This window comes from Centruroides sculpturatus, unplaced genomic scaffold, assembly GCF_000671375.1.
Source record: "Centruroides sculpturatus isolate CEXI.00-Female unplaced genomic scaffold, Cexi_2.0 scaffold725, whole genome shotgun sequence".
Lineage (NCBI taxonomy): Eukaryota > Metazoa > Arthropoda > Arachnida > Scorpiones > Buthidae > Centruroides > Centruroides sculpturatus.
In genome coordinates, this window is record NW_019384962.1 from 352,348 (window position 1) to 366,031 (window position 13,684).

General features: G+C 26.7%; 1 protein-coding gene across 1 annotated transcript in view; it reads right to left on the reverse strand.

Moving 5' to 3' along the window:
• The window catches only part of LOC111632460 (frequenin-1-like), a 77,672-nt gene that overhangs the window by 18,145 nt on the left and 45,843 nt on the right, over positions 1–13,684 (reverse strand). Inside the window, exons 3-4 of the mRNA XM_023376874.1 lie at positions 7,314–7,362; positions 7,156–7,245 (exon numbers count right to left, since the gene is read on the reverse strand). Coding sequence (XP_023232642.1) covers positions 7,156–7,245; positions 7,314–7,362 — 139 coding nt within the window. The remainder of the gene's footprint in view (positions 1–7,155; positions 7,246–7,313; positions 7,363–13,684) is intronic.

The following is a 13,684-nucleotide window of genomic DNA, read 5'->3' on the forward strand; positions in this document are numbered from 1 at the left end:
CGGTTATCGCGGCAGTCTGCTCAGGGGGATCCGAGATCGATCCGGATGGGTTAAAAAAAACCATAGGAATTTTTCGGGGTAGTCCACTCGGATATACTTCATCCCTCACAACCCAGCTGCCTCATTGTGAAGCTGGATTCGGCCAGGTCTACAATGGCAGCTGGATGGTGAAGATGACTCATAAAAATATGAAATTATCATTTTCTAAATACAAATAGTTTAATATTTTCGAACTAACTAAAAAACTTGCTGAGCGAAAAAGATACCACGTGAAACTAATTTCATTAGTAAGGAATTGAGCATGTTTTCCACATGAATCTATTTGTTTCTGCTGATTTCATGTTTCAATAATGAAAGCTATTTAAAACTTACTGAAAAATAAAATCTAAATAAATTAGCAATATATTTTTTAAGAATTTAAGAATTTTTAAGAATTTTTAATAATATTTTTAAGAATTAAGCAACGTATTTTTTAAGAATTTCATGTTGCATACGTAATTCGGTTTAGATTCCTTTTTAAAATCAGATAACGTTTAAAAATACTTATAAAATCTAACTGAACCAATCTAAGTTTACATTGTTTATTATAAATAATACAAAAAGGGTGTAAAACGTGGGTAACGAGTTTCTATACATAGTGTGACAACTTGGATATTTTTAGAAATTTGATATATGAGATGAGATAATGAACTTGATGGCAAAATTTTATCAAAGTTAATGGCTTTGAACATTAAGAAGAAATAAAATTACAAATTTCGAGTATAGATTATTTTTATGGTAAATTATAATGAATAAATTATAACTACTCGTATATTATAATCTAGCACTGTACTGTACTTTTGAAATCAAACTATCATGATAATTTTAATTAATATTAATAACTTAATTAAATAAAAACGTTCTGATTAAATATAATTTGAAGATGAAAAATGATGTTGTCTTTAAAAGTGAACAGTACTTTAAGTCCTATAAACTAATGACAATAATGCAAATTTGTAAATATAATTTAAAAAATAATATTTAGAGTGACATAGCACTACACGCATGCTATTTATATATACGTTTCCTCTCTATTCTCTGCACAAATTTTAACTTTGTGCAGAGAATAGAGGAAACGTATGTTCTCTTTGTGTTCTTCTGAACATCTTCCGTCTTGGTGGTTGGAAGTTGTTAAAACAGTCTTTGATAGTTCTTTTTAGGTCTTCGACAGTTATAAGTGGAGGTTGAAATATCTTTATAACAATATCCTTAGGGAATTGTCACATATAGTCACTTCAAAGTTCCCTCACCATAGAGATTTAAAAGGTCCTTATCTACGCCTTTGATCTTTCAGATTTCGAAAGAAGCTTGGGCCACTTACTCTTAAAAGACCTCTTAGGATAGTAACAAAACAAAAAATTATAAATTAAAACATATTTTAAATAATAAAATTTGACAAAAATAAGAGTTTAATTCAGAAAAATGCAAGGAATAATTTACGTTTTGATGTTGCTATGAACGTGGTTACGGGCCAAAATGACCTTGCTTGTCCTCATGTGAGAGAACCTGTCTATGATCCTCATAGAAGATGACATTATTCTCTAACTGAGAAACTAAGGATACAATTTCATGCATGAAGACTTTGTGACCACTCTGTTTAATTAATAAATAGTTTTAAAAGTTAATATACTCATTAATTTTAATTAATTTTTCCGTTAAAATTTGAATTAAAATTCGGTATGAAAAAATCAATATAAATCCGTATACACGAATTGATCAGATTCAAATTGGCGTCAATAATATAATTTTAAAATAAAATATATTTTTCTTTATGTGAAGTTTAATGGATAAATATTACTGAAATCTTGATAAAAATTATTTTATTCTCAGAATAATGTGGACTACTTTTACAGATGGTTTTATGCAATGGTGACTTTATGCTGTGGAAGGCCTAAGTAAGTGTAGACTTGCCAAGCCTCTTTATATAATTTTATATAATTTAAAGGACATTTCTTGTATGAGATACTACAAGATCTAAGATCCTACTATAGTACTGGAGTAAGAAGATATCACAAACATATATTTATACATATTTGAGGTCCGTGAAATCACAAGACATTAGAAGAATTTGCATGTTGATTTTGTTTCTAAAGATTTGTTACTTTAATCAATTATAAATATTAGAACATATAAAACAATCTAAAATACTTCGTTTTAAACTTGCTCCTGAAATTCTGAAACATCTTTACGTATGAAGATTCTGAAATTATGGAGTATCTTCATTAGTAATGAGGCTTCAGAATTTCAGAAACATAATTTAGAATTTATCATCCAGATAAGCTTCATCGATACGGATAATTCATTGGCTTAATAATACATAGCAGAAATCAGTTAAAAGACATACCAACATCTCATAAATGGCGTCCACAATACTGTACATCTCTTCCCTAGTGATGTATCCGTCGTTGTCGACGTCGTATAACTTGAAGGCCCCTGAAATATTTTTATTTATTGGATTTGACAAGATCTATACAGATTTCATTAGGTAATTTATGGTAAATATCGTAATAAAGTATCGCTGAGAAAAGTATATTTACAACGATCTGAGTAAAATTCATTAAAATAATTTACATAAATTCTCTATTTATAGTGGCGGTTTTAAGTTTTGTGAGATCTTAAGCAAGTGTAGAATTACGAGGTTCCTTTCATACAAGTTTACATTATTTAAAGTTCTTTGATATTGTATAAAGTGTCAGATCCTTGTTGATACCCAAGCCTAAGCATAAACCTCTGCTTGTCTGATGGCCTTAAAAGTTCGAGGTTTTTAGACAAAAGCTCAGTTTGCTCGTGCTTAAGCAAACAGATAACTAAATCAGTGAGAGAAAAATTATTTTAAATATGATAAATAAAATAAGTTACCATTTTAAATGAACACGGAATATTTTTATAGTCAAGTAAAAGGCATCGATGTCGTAAATCATGTGGATTATATTAGGAAATCATATGAATACTTCTTAAAAGATTTCTTTATTTTATATTTAATAAGTGCAAGATCGCAACAAATTAAGTGAGAAATATAAGTGATGAGGCAAAAATAATAAATTTTTTCACTTTTATAAACAATTAATTTATAATTTATATACTTCTTAAATGCTTGTGAGAAAATTGCAGGATAAGAAGGGTACAAAGCCCAGGGCATATACTATTCTGCTGCATAGAGTGCAATATTATTAGATTTCAAACAGGTCTTCCTGCTCAATACACTCTTATTGTCTCCAATCCACCAAGAAAAACAAGGTGTATTAAACCGTGTTTTTCTTTTTATTGCAATTCAATAGGTAAGAAATTTCCAGGAAATGTTTTCTTTCTTACTTATACCGAATAAATAACTATGGCCACTAAGAGGACCTATTTATTTGTACAATATTATTAAGGTATTTTATTTTTTGCAATTATTTTCTCTTTATAGTCAGAATTAGATAGCTCATTATAATGTCGACCAGTTTGACGCACGAAATTTACAGATTTCATTGATTTGTTAGTTCTTTGGAAGAATCGTAATAACAGAGAAACACATTTTGAATAATAATACCGTGAATAAAAGTTTGTAGTGTTGAACCAAAAGTGTATTAATATTGACCGTAACTCTTGCAACAATAAAAATATATGTCCAAGGACTTTGTACGGTTACAACTGCTCCGACATTTGGCCTACTGGACAAATTTTATGGGATAGAAATCCTCTATGTAAACTCTGAATGGGAGCCACAAAGAAAAATCTAATGTCAAATTCTTTGGATATAGTGTAGTTTCTTTTGTTTATCTCGAAACATAAGTTTATGGATTTATATCCTTCTTGAACCGGTCTCTTAAAATATAATTATAACATAATTTATATAATTATAATAAATAAGTCAATTTAATTTACGATAATTTAAATTTCTTGACGACTAATCTTTCCTAATTTGAGTATAGAAAAACTAAGAACAGCTTTTTCTAAAAGTCCATCACAGTAAGTACAAGTGATGGAAGGTATCACTGTTAGTCTACGGCTCCGAAAGTAGATAAACTTGGCTCTTGTAAGATTTGGAAGATAACAGAAAACTTTTTAGTCTAGTCAAGTTGAGAAAAAATTTCCAGGATAGGTACGAGCTGCCCACTGTGTGCAACCCCCCTAATTTAGAGGATGCGACACAAAAGTTTTTGCTTACTTTTATGAGATAATAAAAATTTATTATTGATTTTATTCATATATTTTTTAATGGTTTTCGGAGAAAAGTAGAGGCCATGACCTCTTTTCTCTACCAGTCACGAATGTGAGGCCCTACCGTAGGGCCCCACGTTTGAGACTAGTTCGTGCCCCATTTCATCTCTCTCAGCACCTGATAATTTTTAGACGTAAAATAAATTCGTGGTTTTTGGGTTATTTGCCACATTTAAACAGGTTTGGATTTAAGTTTATAAATGGGAAATTTATATATTTTGCCTTCTGAATATTAATTTTCTTAATAATACTGATTAATAAGATCCTAGAAAAAATTTTGTACATGTGCCATGGTCATATGACAAAACTTTTTCCGTTTAGACAGGTTTCCGCTTTATTCAGGTTCTGTTTTTCTCAAAATGGGGATGGTCAGAAAATACACGAAGCGTTATCGGATCATCGAGCCAATCACCGTAAAATCATCATTAAAATAAAAAAGAAAAACATCAAAATTACAAGAAGCTACAAAACAATCACCACAAGAAGCCATCTTCATGGCTTGTAATGATTTTACATCTTGTATTGTACAGCTTCTTGATGAAGGATTCTTTTTATAAATATGCGTTAATATATACAATTATAACTGCGAATTAAAGGGTATTAAAGATAAATTATTTTTTGTATAGATGATAATTTAAACATGTTTATAATTTGTATGAAAACCTGCAAGGACACAATATATGAATGAATAAATATTTCTTTAATGAAAATTTAACATTCTAAGCATAAAATTCTTCATGAAAATGAATTTAAAAACGAGATAGGACCAAAAAAAACTTTTTAATATTAAAGAATATATCCGCTGATAACGCTTAAAAATTGTAAATGAATATAAATTTGCATATTTTTTGCATGGTTTAGTGGAGGTTTTCGGGTTTTTTCCACCTGTCCAACACTTAAATATGGACCAGTTTCTCGCATAAAAGTCCTTCCTCGTGGCACCACCCCTTAACAGATCGTACATTGTGTTGCCTTCTTTCATCACTGTTCCACTCCAGAAATACTGGTATTATCAGCACTAACTAAGTAAGGCGTGCAACGTTTGTACAGTAATGCACAATCGTAAAAAAATTTACACGTATATTACACTAATAACTGTATAATTTTACAAATTCTGAACAAATTACATGCAGTAGTTTTCAAGTAAAAAAATCCGAAAAGTAGAGAAGCAGTGTATGGTAACCAGTAAGGTGTAATCAAAATGAGGAGTTTAAGGTTTATCAAGTAAAGCATAAAAAATTCGTATATATATTACAGAAGATGCTGTATAACTTTACAAAATTTTATTGAATTAGGTTCAGTAGTTTTTAAGAAAAAAATTCCTGAAATTTCGAGAGCGTTGTCTGTAGCGTTAACATTACATCTCGCTTTACGACTCCAACTTGTATGACAGGTATAAATTTTCTATTAAAAATGTATAAAATTCAGTATTTAAGTAATGTATTTTTAGTTAATCATCTCATCGTGCGGTATTATAAATTGGAAATTATTTTTTAAACGTAACTTTGAGTTATGCCACTGAACAACGGAAAGTAGAAAGGCTCGCTTTACGACGGGTTTCCAAAACCTAATTACAAGCAACAAGTACTTTTCAAAATAATGAAATTTAATATTTAATACTTAAAATACACTTTCAAAAATTGTAAAAACGTTCGTAAATAATGATTAAATCCGAAGCAATAATTTAAATATATTTTATTTGTTCATTTTTCTAAAATTAAATAAATTTCACCTTATTTTAGGTTACATTTTTCACTTATAAATTACCTTATTGTCTATATGATTAATATTATAACAACAAAAGAATTTATTGCATTATTCTTTAAACTTANTTTTAAATCAATAAAATGTGGTAGTAATCATCTGATTCGATAAAGATTAAAAAGTGACAAGATGTTTTTTGAGGAATTGTAAACATGGTCTGCCATAATCATAATTTCTTAATATAAATCGCATAGTCACGTATTCTTATATATACAAGGAGGCCCAAAAGTCAGTTAATCGATATATAAAATAAATAAATAAAACATTTCTTGTAAAAATTTGAATGAAAATGAAAAAAGTCCAGGAAATAAAATAAGTTCTTAAAAATTGAAGACATAAAATAAATAAATAAATGCTGAAATGAATGCTAAATAAATCCTTTAAAAACACAGGAACAGAATTACAATTAAATGAATGATAATCGTGTTCCTGTGATCGAAAAGGACTTGTAAGGATTAATGGCCTTGAACGACATTAAATTAATGCTATGTTTCTGTGGTTTTCAAGATTTTGTAAGGAAACTTAAAATTTATTTAAAAAAACATTAATTTAATGGTAATTACGCTTCTGTGATAATAAATAAATAAATTGTAATTGTGTACCTATAGTTGTGAAGGATGTTCTTTTCTAAGAAAGCATGAGTTCATTTGTATTTGGTCTTCAATTATAAAAGTTTTGCTAAAATAATTCATTATCTTCTTTTTTATTTTCTGACATTTTTTATTGATTTTGCTAGAACATAATCTTTTATCTTCATTTATCATATAACTAAAAGACCTTTATATAAAACTCAATAACAATAAATAAATCAAACAATCAAGCAATTTTAACATTAAAATATGGAAAATATTTTATTCTGTAGACAGAAATCCGATAATTCGATTTTTTTCAAGATAATTTACAAAGAAGCTTCGAGATAACTTAAAATAAAAAATATTTTTTCGATTTTCTTTGGAGAGGCATTTGATAAGATTTCTCTTGTAAATCTATAAAGTCCTTATCAAACAGTCTCTTTTCAACAGATAAATAAACTGATTATTATTTTATCTTAAATTAAATTTTATTCGTTTAATCTTAAAGGAATTTCTCAAATTATTATTGATCTTTAAAGAATTTCATTAGATAAAACACATTAATTCAAATTCTCACCTTGTTTTCATCGAAAACACGAAAGACCAAGGAGGCAAATTTGGAAGGATCACCTTGAGGGAAGAACTGTTTGTAGATCCTTTGGAAACCCTAAACAAAGACAAATGCGGGTAACCTACAGCAGGAATTTAATAAAATATACAATTTTAAAATCGTACCTGTTCTGTAAGAAGACCATTTGGGCAATCTTTCAAGAATCCTTTGTACCTGCAACAATACAAATTCACCATTTTCATCGACATTAATCATATCAATTCGAATCAAAGCTAAGACATCGAAGAAAAAGACTATAACAAATTGTCAGGACCCAATTAAGAATATTTCTGACCATCTCCAGAGAAAGAATTCAAAATTTTATTTGTTATATAGGCCTATATTAGTGGATCCTCTTGGAGAAGTTGCAAATGTTACAATCTTTACATTGTTCACTATACACTAAAATTTTCATTATTTATAGTGAATTCACAAATTGGTTTACATATAATTGTCTAGATTGCTTAGGTTTTGCCTAGATCCAAATCCAGTTCTACAAAATATTTATATTTACACAGGAAACGTTTGCACAAAAAAAAATTAAAAGAATGATTATTATTAATTTTTTAATCAGTAAAATGAAAGTTACACGAAGTAAAATAAATTACAATTGAAATGAAATATTATTATTATTAATATTTATTTATTTTTCATTAAAAAATAATTATTTTCTATTTGAACTTTTAAGCTATTGATATAATTTTATTCTATGTTTCATTTTTTATAAAAATAAAATTTAAAATACTTCAGAATGTGAATATATTATAAAAATTAAAAAATAAAAACTAGAAGACATTTAAAAAAACATTTTGATGTCTTCAACACGTCCATTTCAACCGTGGTAACACAATTGACATTTCTTTACTGGCGCTTCTCCGTCTACTCATATGTAAATTGTTTAAAAGTCCCTCCAGCATCGGATACTTGCGAAGATTTTCGTTGTAAAAATAAAATTTGAAAATTTCAGGGCGAGAATATATTGTAAAAATTAGGAGAACAAAGACCAATTCTACTAAACGACGATTGAACATGTTGAAGATTAAAATGTTTTCGTTTTATTCTTCATGTTTTTATATTTACAAAATAAAATTTATAAAGAAATATGACAAGAAATATATTATTACTATTTTAATGCTTTACTTAACACAATTGATGTTTCAAGAGAAATTCAAATATATTTTTACTGAATAATCATTATGTCTTCCAAGAACACGAACAAATTTTAGTTAAGAATTTATTTACTTCATTAGAATATCAATATTAGTTTTTAAAATATGATTATTTTAAAGAAATATAATTAAATATATAATAAATTTTATATGAATATATATTCAGTATAGTATTATTGGTTGTTAAATATCCAATTTTCAAATTGCATTGGTGCTTAAATGCCGAGGGACACAAATGCATTGATTACTTTCATTTCTTGTTTAATTATAGTGATTGTCTCGTTAATTAGGTTACTTTTAAATGTTAAATCAAAAATTTTATTAAGTTTAAATATAAAATTTCATATATTTTCAAGTTTTTGACGAGGAAGCTTAAAAAAAATGTTTTAGTACAGTAGACATGATAGAATTTGATGCAGATAAACCTAACCAGCCGAGTTGTACGATGTAGAGTATTCCAATCCAATGGAAGATAGTTGTTTTTGATATACACAAAATTCTCAAGCCAATTTATAAAATCTCAAAATCACATTGCCCGTGACTTCGTTCTACAATGGATAGAACTATGCTTTATATTTTTTAATACATTCTTTTGTTTGACTATAGAGTTTTATATTTTCCTCCTCGGTGGGCTTTCTTTCATACAAGCTAAACAAGGCACAAACAGGTGAGAGTATTGAAAAAGTGTTTGTGCCTTGTTTAGCCTGTATGAAAGAAAGCCCACCGAGGAGGAAAATATTGTAATTTCTGAAATGCATCTGAATAAAATAAAGTTGTTGTTTGGCTAGTATTTTTGGAGTCTGTAGGTATATAACGGTGTTTGAACCGGTTACATATTGAAATCCTACCTAATATTTTCGACATTTATTGCCTAGTTTTCGAATACAAACACTTTTATTTATACAATTTTTGTGATAACCCAGGATGTATTTTCTTCATACTTTTTGTAAATAGTCTAAACTTCAATTATGAAGAAAATACATCCTGAGTTATCACAAAAATTGTAACTATATGCAAATAACGTAGATACTCGTAACTATCACTAGAGGGCCAAAAGCAGTTTAAAAAGTGGATAAAAATAATATGGTGTGAAGAATTCTTTTGTGTTTTTAATTGTCAGAAGCTACAAGAAAAGGTTGACACTTGATCTTTTTTAACATCGTGAAGTTTTCTACCAATTTTTATCTTTGTTTAAGAAGTATTCTTCAAAGCAATTTTAAAACTGTTACTTCTATGGTGGTGTATAAGGGATAAAGATAGACTCGAAAAGTTATTTTTGACTTTTTGTAAATAGTCCAAACTTTAATTATGAACTTTTATTTATATACAATTCAATTTGTAACCTGCATGTCCTTCATGCAACTTGATGAATGAGCAGCAAATTGTTTCATGAAGTTTCAATACATTTTGTTTCCATCCTGAACCAAATATTTTTCAAAATTTTTGAAAATCCAAATTTTATATCATGAAGTAATTTTCCATACTTCGCTTCAGATTGAAAAAAATTATTCGAATTTTCTTACCTAATGTACGGCCACTGGTAATTATGATAAATTCAATATTTTTCATTGTTTACATGTATAATTATATAACGCTTCTGTAAAGTATTTTCATTGTAGTTGGGAACTTCTAAATATTGAGTGAACTTTAATTTGTTAATACTGTAATTAGCAGTAATAAGAAGTATTGTTTTGTTCTATTAATTCATGGCAATTCATTTCTCATTCAGTTCAGTCTCAAAATCTTAAAAATTCATAATCATTCTCAATCTCAAGAATTCATGCTTGTTGTTAACGAACATGGTAAAGGATTATGCCCATTACGAACAGGATCAGATGGACATACGGTAATTATGGCTGGCTGTATAAGCTACAATGTGGTACTGTCAGTTAAAATTTTGTGAAAAATCCCATATAAGATTTTTACAAGACAATAAAAGTACTGTAGAAAACATTAATTGATAATTAAATGACAATATAAATTAATTTCATTTTATATTACGAATCCCATAAAAATTCTAATCGAATCGAAGAAATGTAATAATAAATTTATATTGATTTTTATCTAAAATTTCTATTAATTTTATTTAATGTTAATACACCATAATCCATTAGAACGAAGTAAAATTATTACAATTTTTAGATTTTATTTCAATGAATTAAGATAATACAATAATAATTGTCAAAAACTACTTTTAAAAATTCAAAATTATTGTATGAAATCTTTAGTATATTTATTCTATGTAATTGTCTGCACGTAATACCCGAAAAAATACAGATAAAAATAAATATTCTTCAAGCCTGAGAGGTTGTTATCCATAATAAATACTGCAGAAAGGATAATCAGATTAGAGAGATATCTTATGATCTTTCTTTTGTTGAATTATTTCTAGTAGTCCCAAAGAGAATATTAGATTGCTGTAATAGAATCTCTATAGTCAGCGTTGTGCAATATCAATCATAATACTGATTAAATACTTTTATATACTGACAAAGACAGTTTTTAAGATCAAATGTAAGTAATCTGTCACAGTATTTACATGAAACAATCCATTTAAATTCAATTCATGAAAGCATGCATTATAAGAAATCAATGGTTAAAGTTTGATAAAAATTACTGTAATTAATGAATATTACTGTTATGAAACTTTTCAAATGAGCAATTTTACTTAATATAATTAAATTATTTATTCATATTTCATCAATTATTTTAATTAATATCGTAATTTACAGTTAGATTATTGGAATTAAATCTTTATTAAATATGATATCTGCTTAAGTCATATTTCAAAATTGCTGTATAATTAATTAGAAAAATAAATTTCAGTTGATGAAAATTGAAAATAATTCCTCGAAATTTAATATTTTAAATGTGAAATACTTAAAATTTAATATACATTACTCAATATTTCAATATATTTTTGTAAAAGTAATTTATATTTTTGATCGAAATACAATATTTAAACAAATAATTTTCCATTAAAAATGTTCCTGTTTTTAATATAGAAATAATTAAAAAAAATTATAATCAGTAACAGTTTTAGGCATAGGCAAAGTAAAGATTTTGTATAAGGCCTCAGACACGCAAGTACCGTATATGCTTATCGATCAGGACCGGATTCAGACTTATTGTTGCTCTAAGTTTTAACGAGACCCTTATCCCTGCACTAAATAGAGTAAATACACGAGGCCTTAAATTCTAGCTTGTTTATCTTATGTCCAACCGTGTGAAACAAGCTTTACATTACATAAAACTATACAAACGGGCCTCTCAAGTCCATTTGTAGTGTTTCGTATAATATAAAATAAACATCAACAATGATTTACGCAAATAAATAAAATTAAAACCTAATAACGACAGAAAGAAAAAAACATTAAATTTTATTAAAATTTACATGCTTAAAATTAAATTCATGAATTTAATTCATTTACAGATACAATTAATAACAAACATTTACAGATTAAATGAATTTAATTAATTATATTATTTAATAAATTTAGGAAACTAATATTCTATTAAAATTTAGCTTAAGGGTATTAAAGTCTTGCTTCTATTTAGCTTGTAAATTAATATATCCTATAATATACAAGTTCAATCGTTAGAATTATTTTTTTTTTACTACAGAAATAATCAATTTAATGAAATAAATTGACAAAAATGTATATAGTTTTTCATACAAAATTCATAATATTTTCTATATATTTGAGAATAATACACATTTTATAATATATTATTTATAAGAATAGGAAAAAAAGTATAAATTATTCAAAAATTTTTATCGATTCGAAGTGTTTCTGGTAAAATTGGATAAATTCCGAAACATCTTTTACTATATAAAAGCATTTCACAGCTTATCAGTTTCTTCCTTTAATATAAAATGATATTATTAATGAAAACGCTTTATGTAATTCATAATTCACTAAATATTTGTAAACTAATTCTACAGCAATTTTATGTAATTTGACTTTTACATTTTTGTATAGAAATTTTTCAAAAGATATACAAGATTTGTATCAGAACAGCGAATTAAATTAGATTACAGCTTTTCGTTGTTTTTAAATTTGAAAAAAAATACATAAATTATTCTTTAATTATCTAATGGCATATTTTTATATATATTTTAGCTATAAAAAATACAGTCGAACCTGCAATAACAACCAACTATAAACAATGGCCCTTTTTCATGTTTCTGTCAGTGGCCGTTGTTCAGAGAGTTAAGTGTATTTAAATATGAAGTAAAAAATGGCTAAATTATGCTTAATTATAATTAATTTCAAATTTATATATTCAAAAAATGTACACAAAGGGTCATATGAAAAGTTTAACAAAGCGATTTAGACGGATTCCGGGTACAAAGAGGACTCCCAAATCTATTATTTTTTAAAAAATATAAACCGATAAATTAAAATATCTTTAAATAAATGATGAAAAATCAGTTTTTATGGCTTTCGGAGAGAGATGAGATTTTGAAATTATGAGTATTTTGGGTTTATCTCGCCTCACTTAAGCTCTGTGCAAATATTCTTCTGACATACGGAGATTATTATAATTTTCATATGAAAATTCTATCAATTTTTACAAGTTTTTTTTTCTAAAATTAAAATAAATAATCTTTATTTTAAAATTTATGAATGTAAAGAACATTAAAATGTGATTATTTTCAGGAAAATCTCTGTAATCTGATTAAGTTTGAATTAAAATGAAAGCTTATTAATTTAACATCATGTTTGCAATTTTAGTTTTTAGTAAAACAACATTAAATGAAGTATATAAATAAAAAATAATCTATCTTTAAATTATACTTCCAATACCAATTTTAAAATAATTAATTACAGCGATAAAAATTTAAATAATAACAAAAGCTTAAAAGGAGTAATTTTGTTAAATTTTAATAAATTTACTTAAAAAATAAGTTAAAAAACAATTAAGACACTAGCTCAAAGTTAAAATTGTGCGTGACGTCTTAAAATATTTTATTTTAAAAATAATTTTTATATTAATAATTATTATAAAAAGGCAAAATCCTTATTTTCGGGTTTTAAAAAATCGTAAATGTCAATATAAAATAAAATTTTCATTAATTTAAGTCTGATCCCATTCAGGGTATGACTCAATCCTCTCTATCCTCCCTCTCGATTGACTTATAATCTGCAAAATTTAATATCATCAATGCCCCTTATATAAGTATAATTCTGCCAAATTTTTTAATTTTTGGTTCATCCAGACCTGAGACATAATGTAAAATACAATTTTGTAAAGATTTTTGTGCATTTTTGGGATCCTTGAGTATCGTAACGCCGAAACGGTCCAGAGGAGGTCAAAATTTT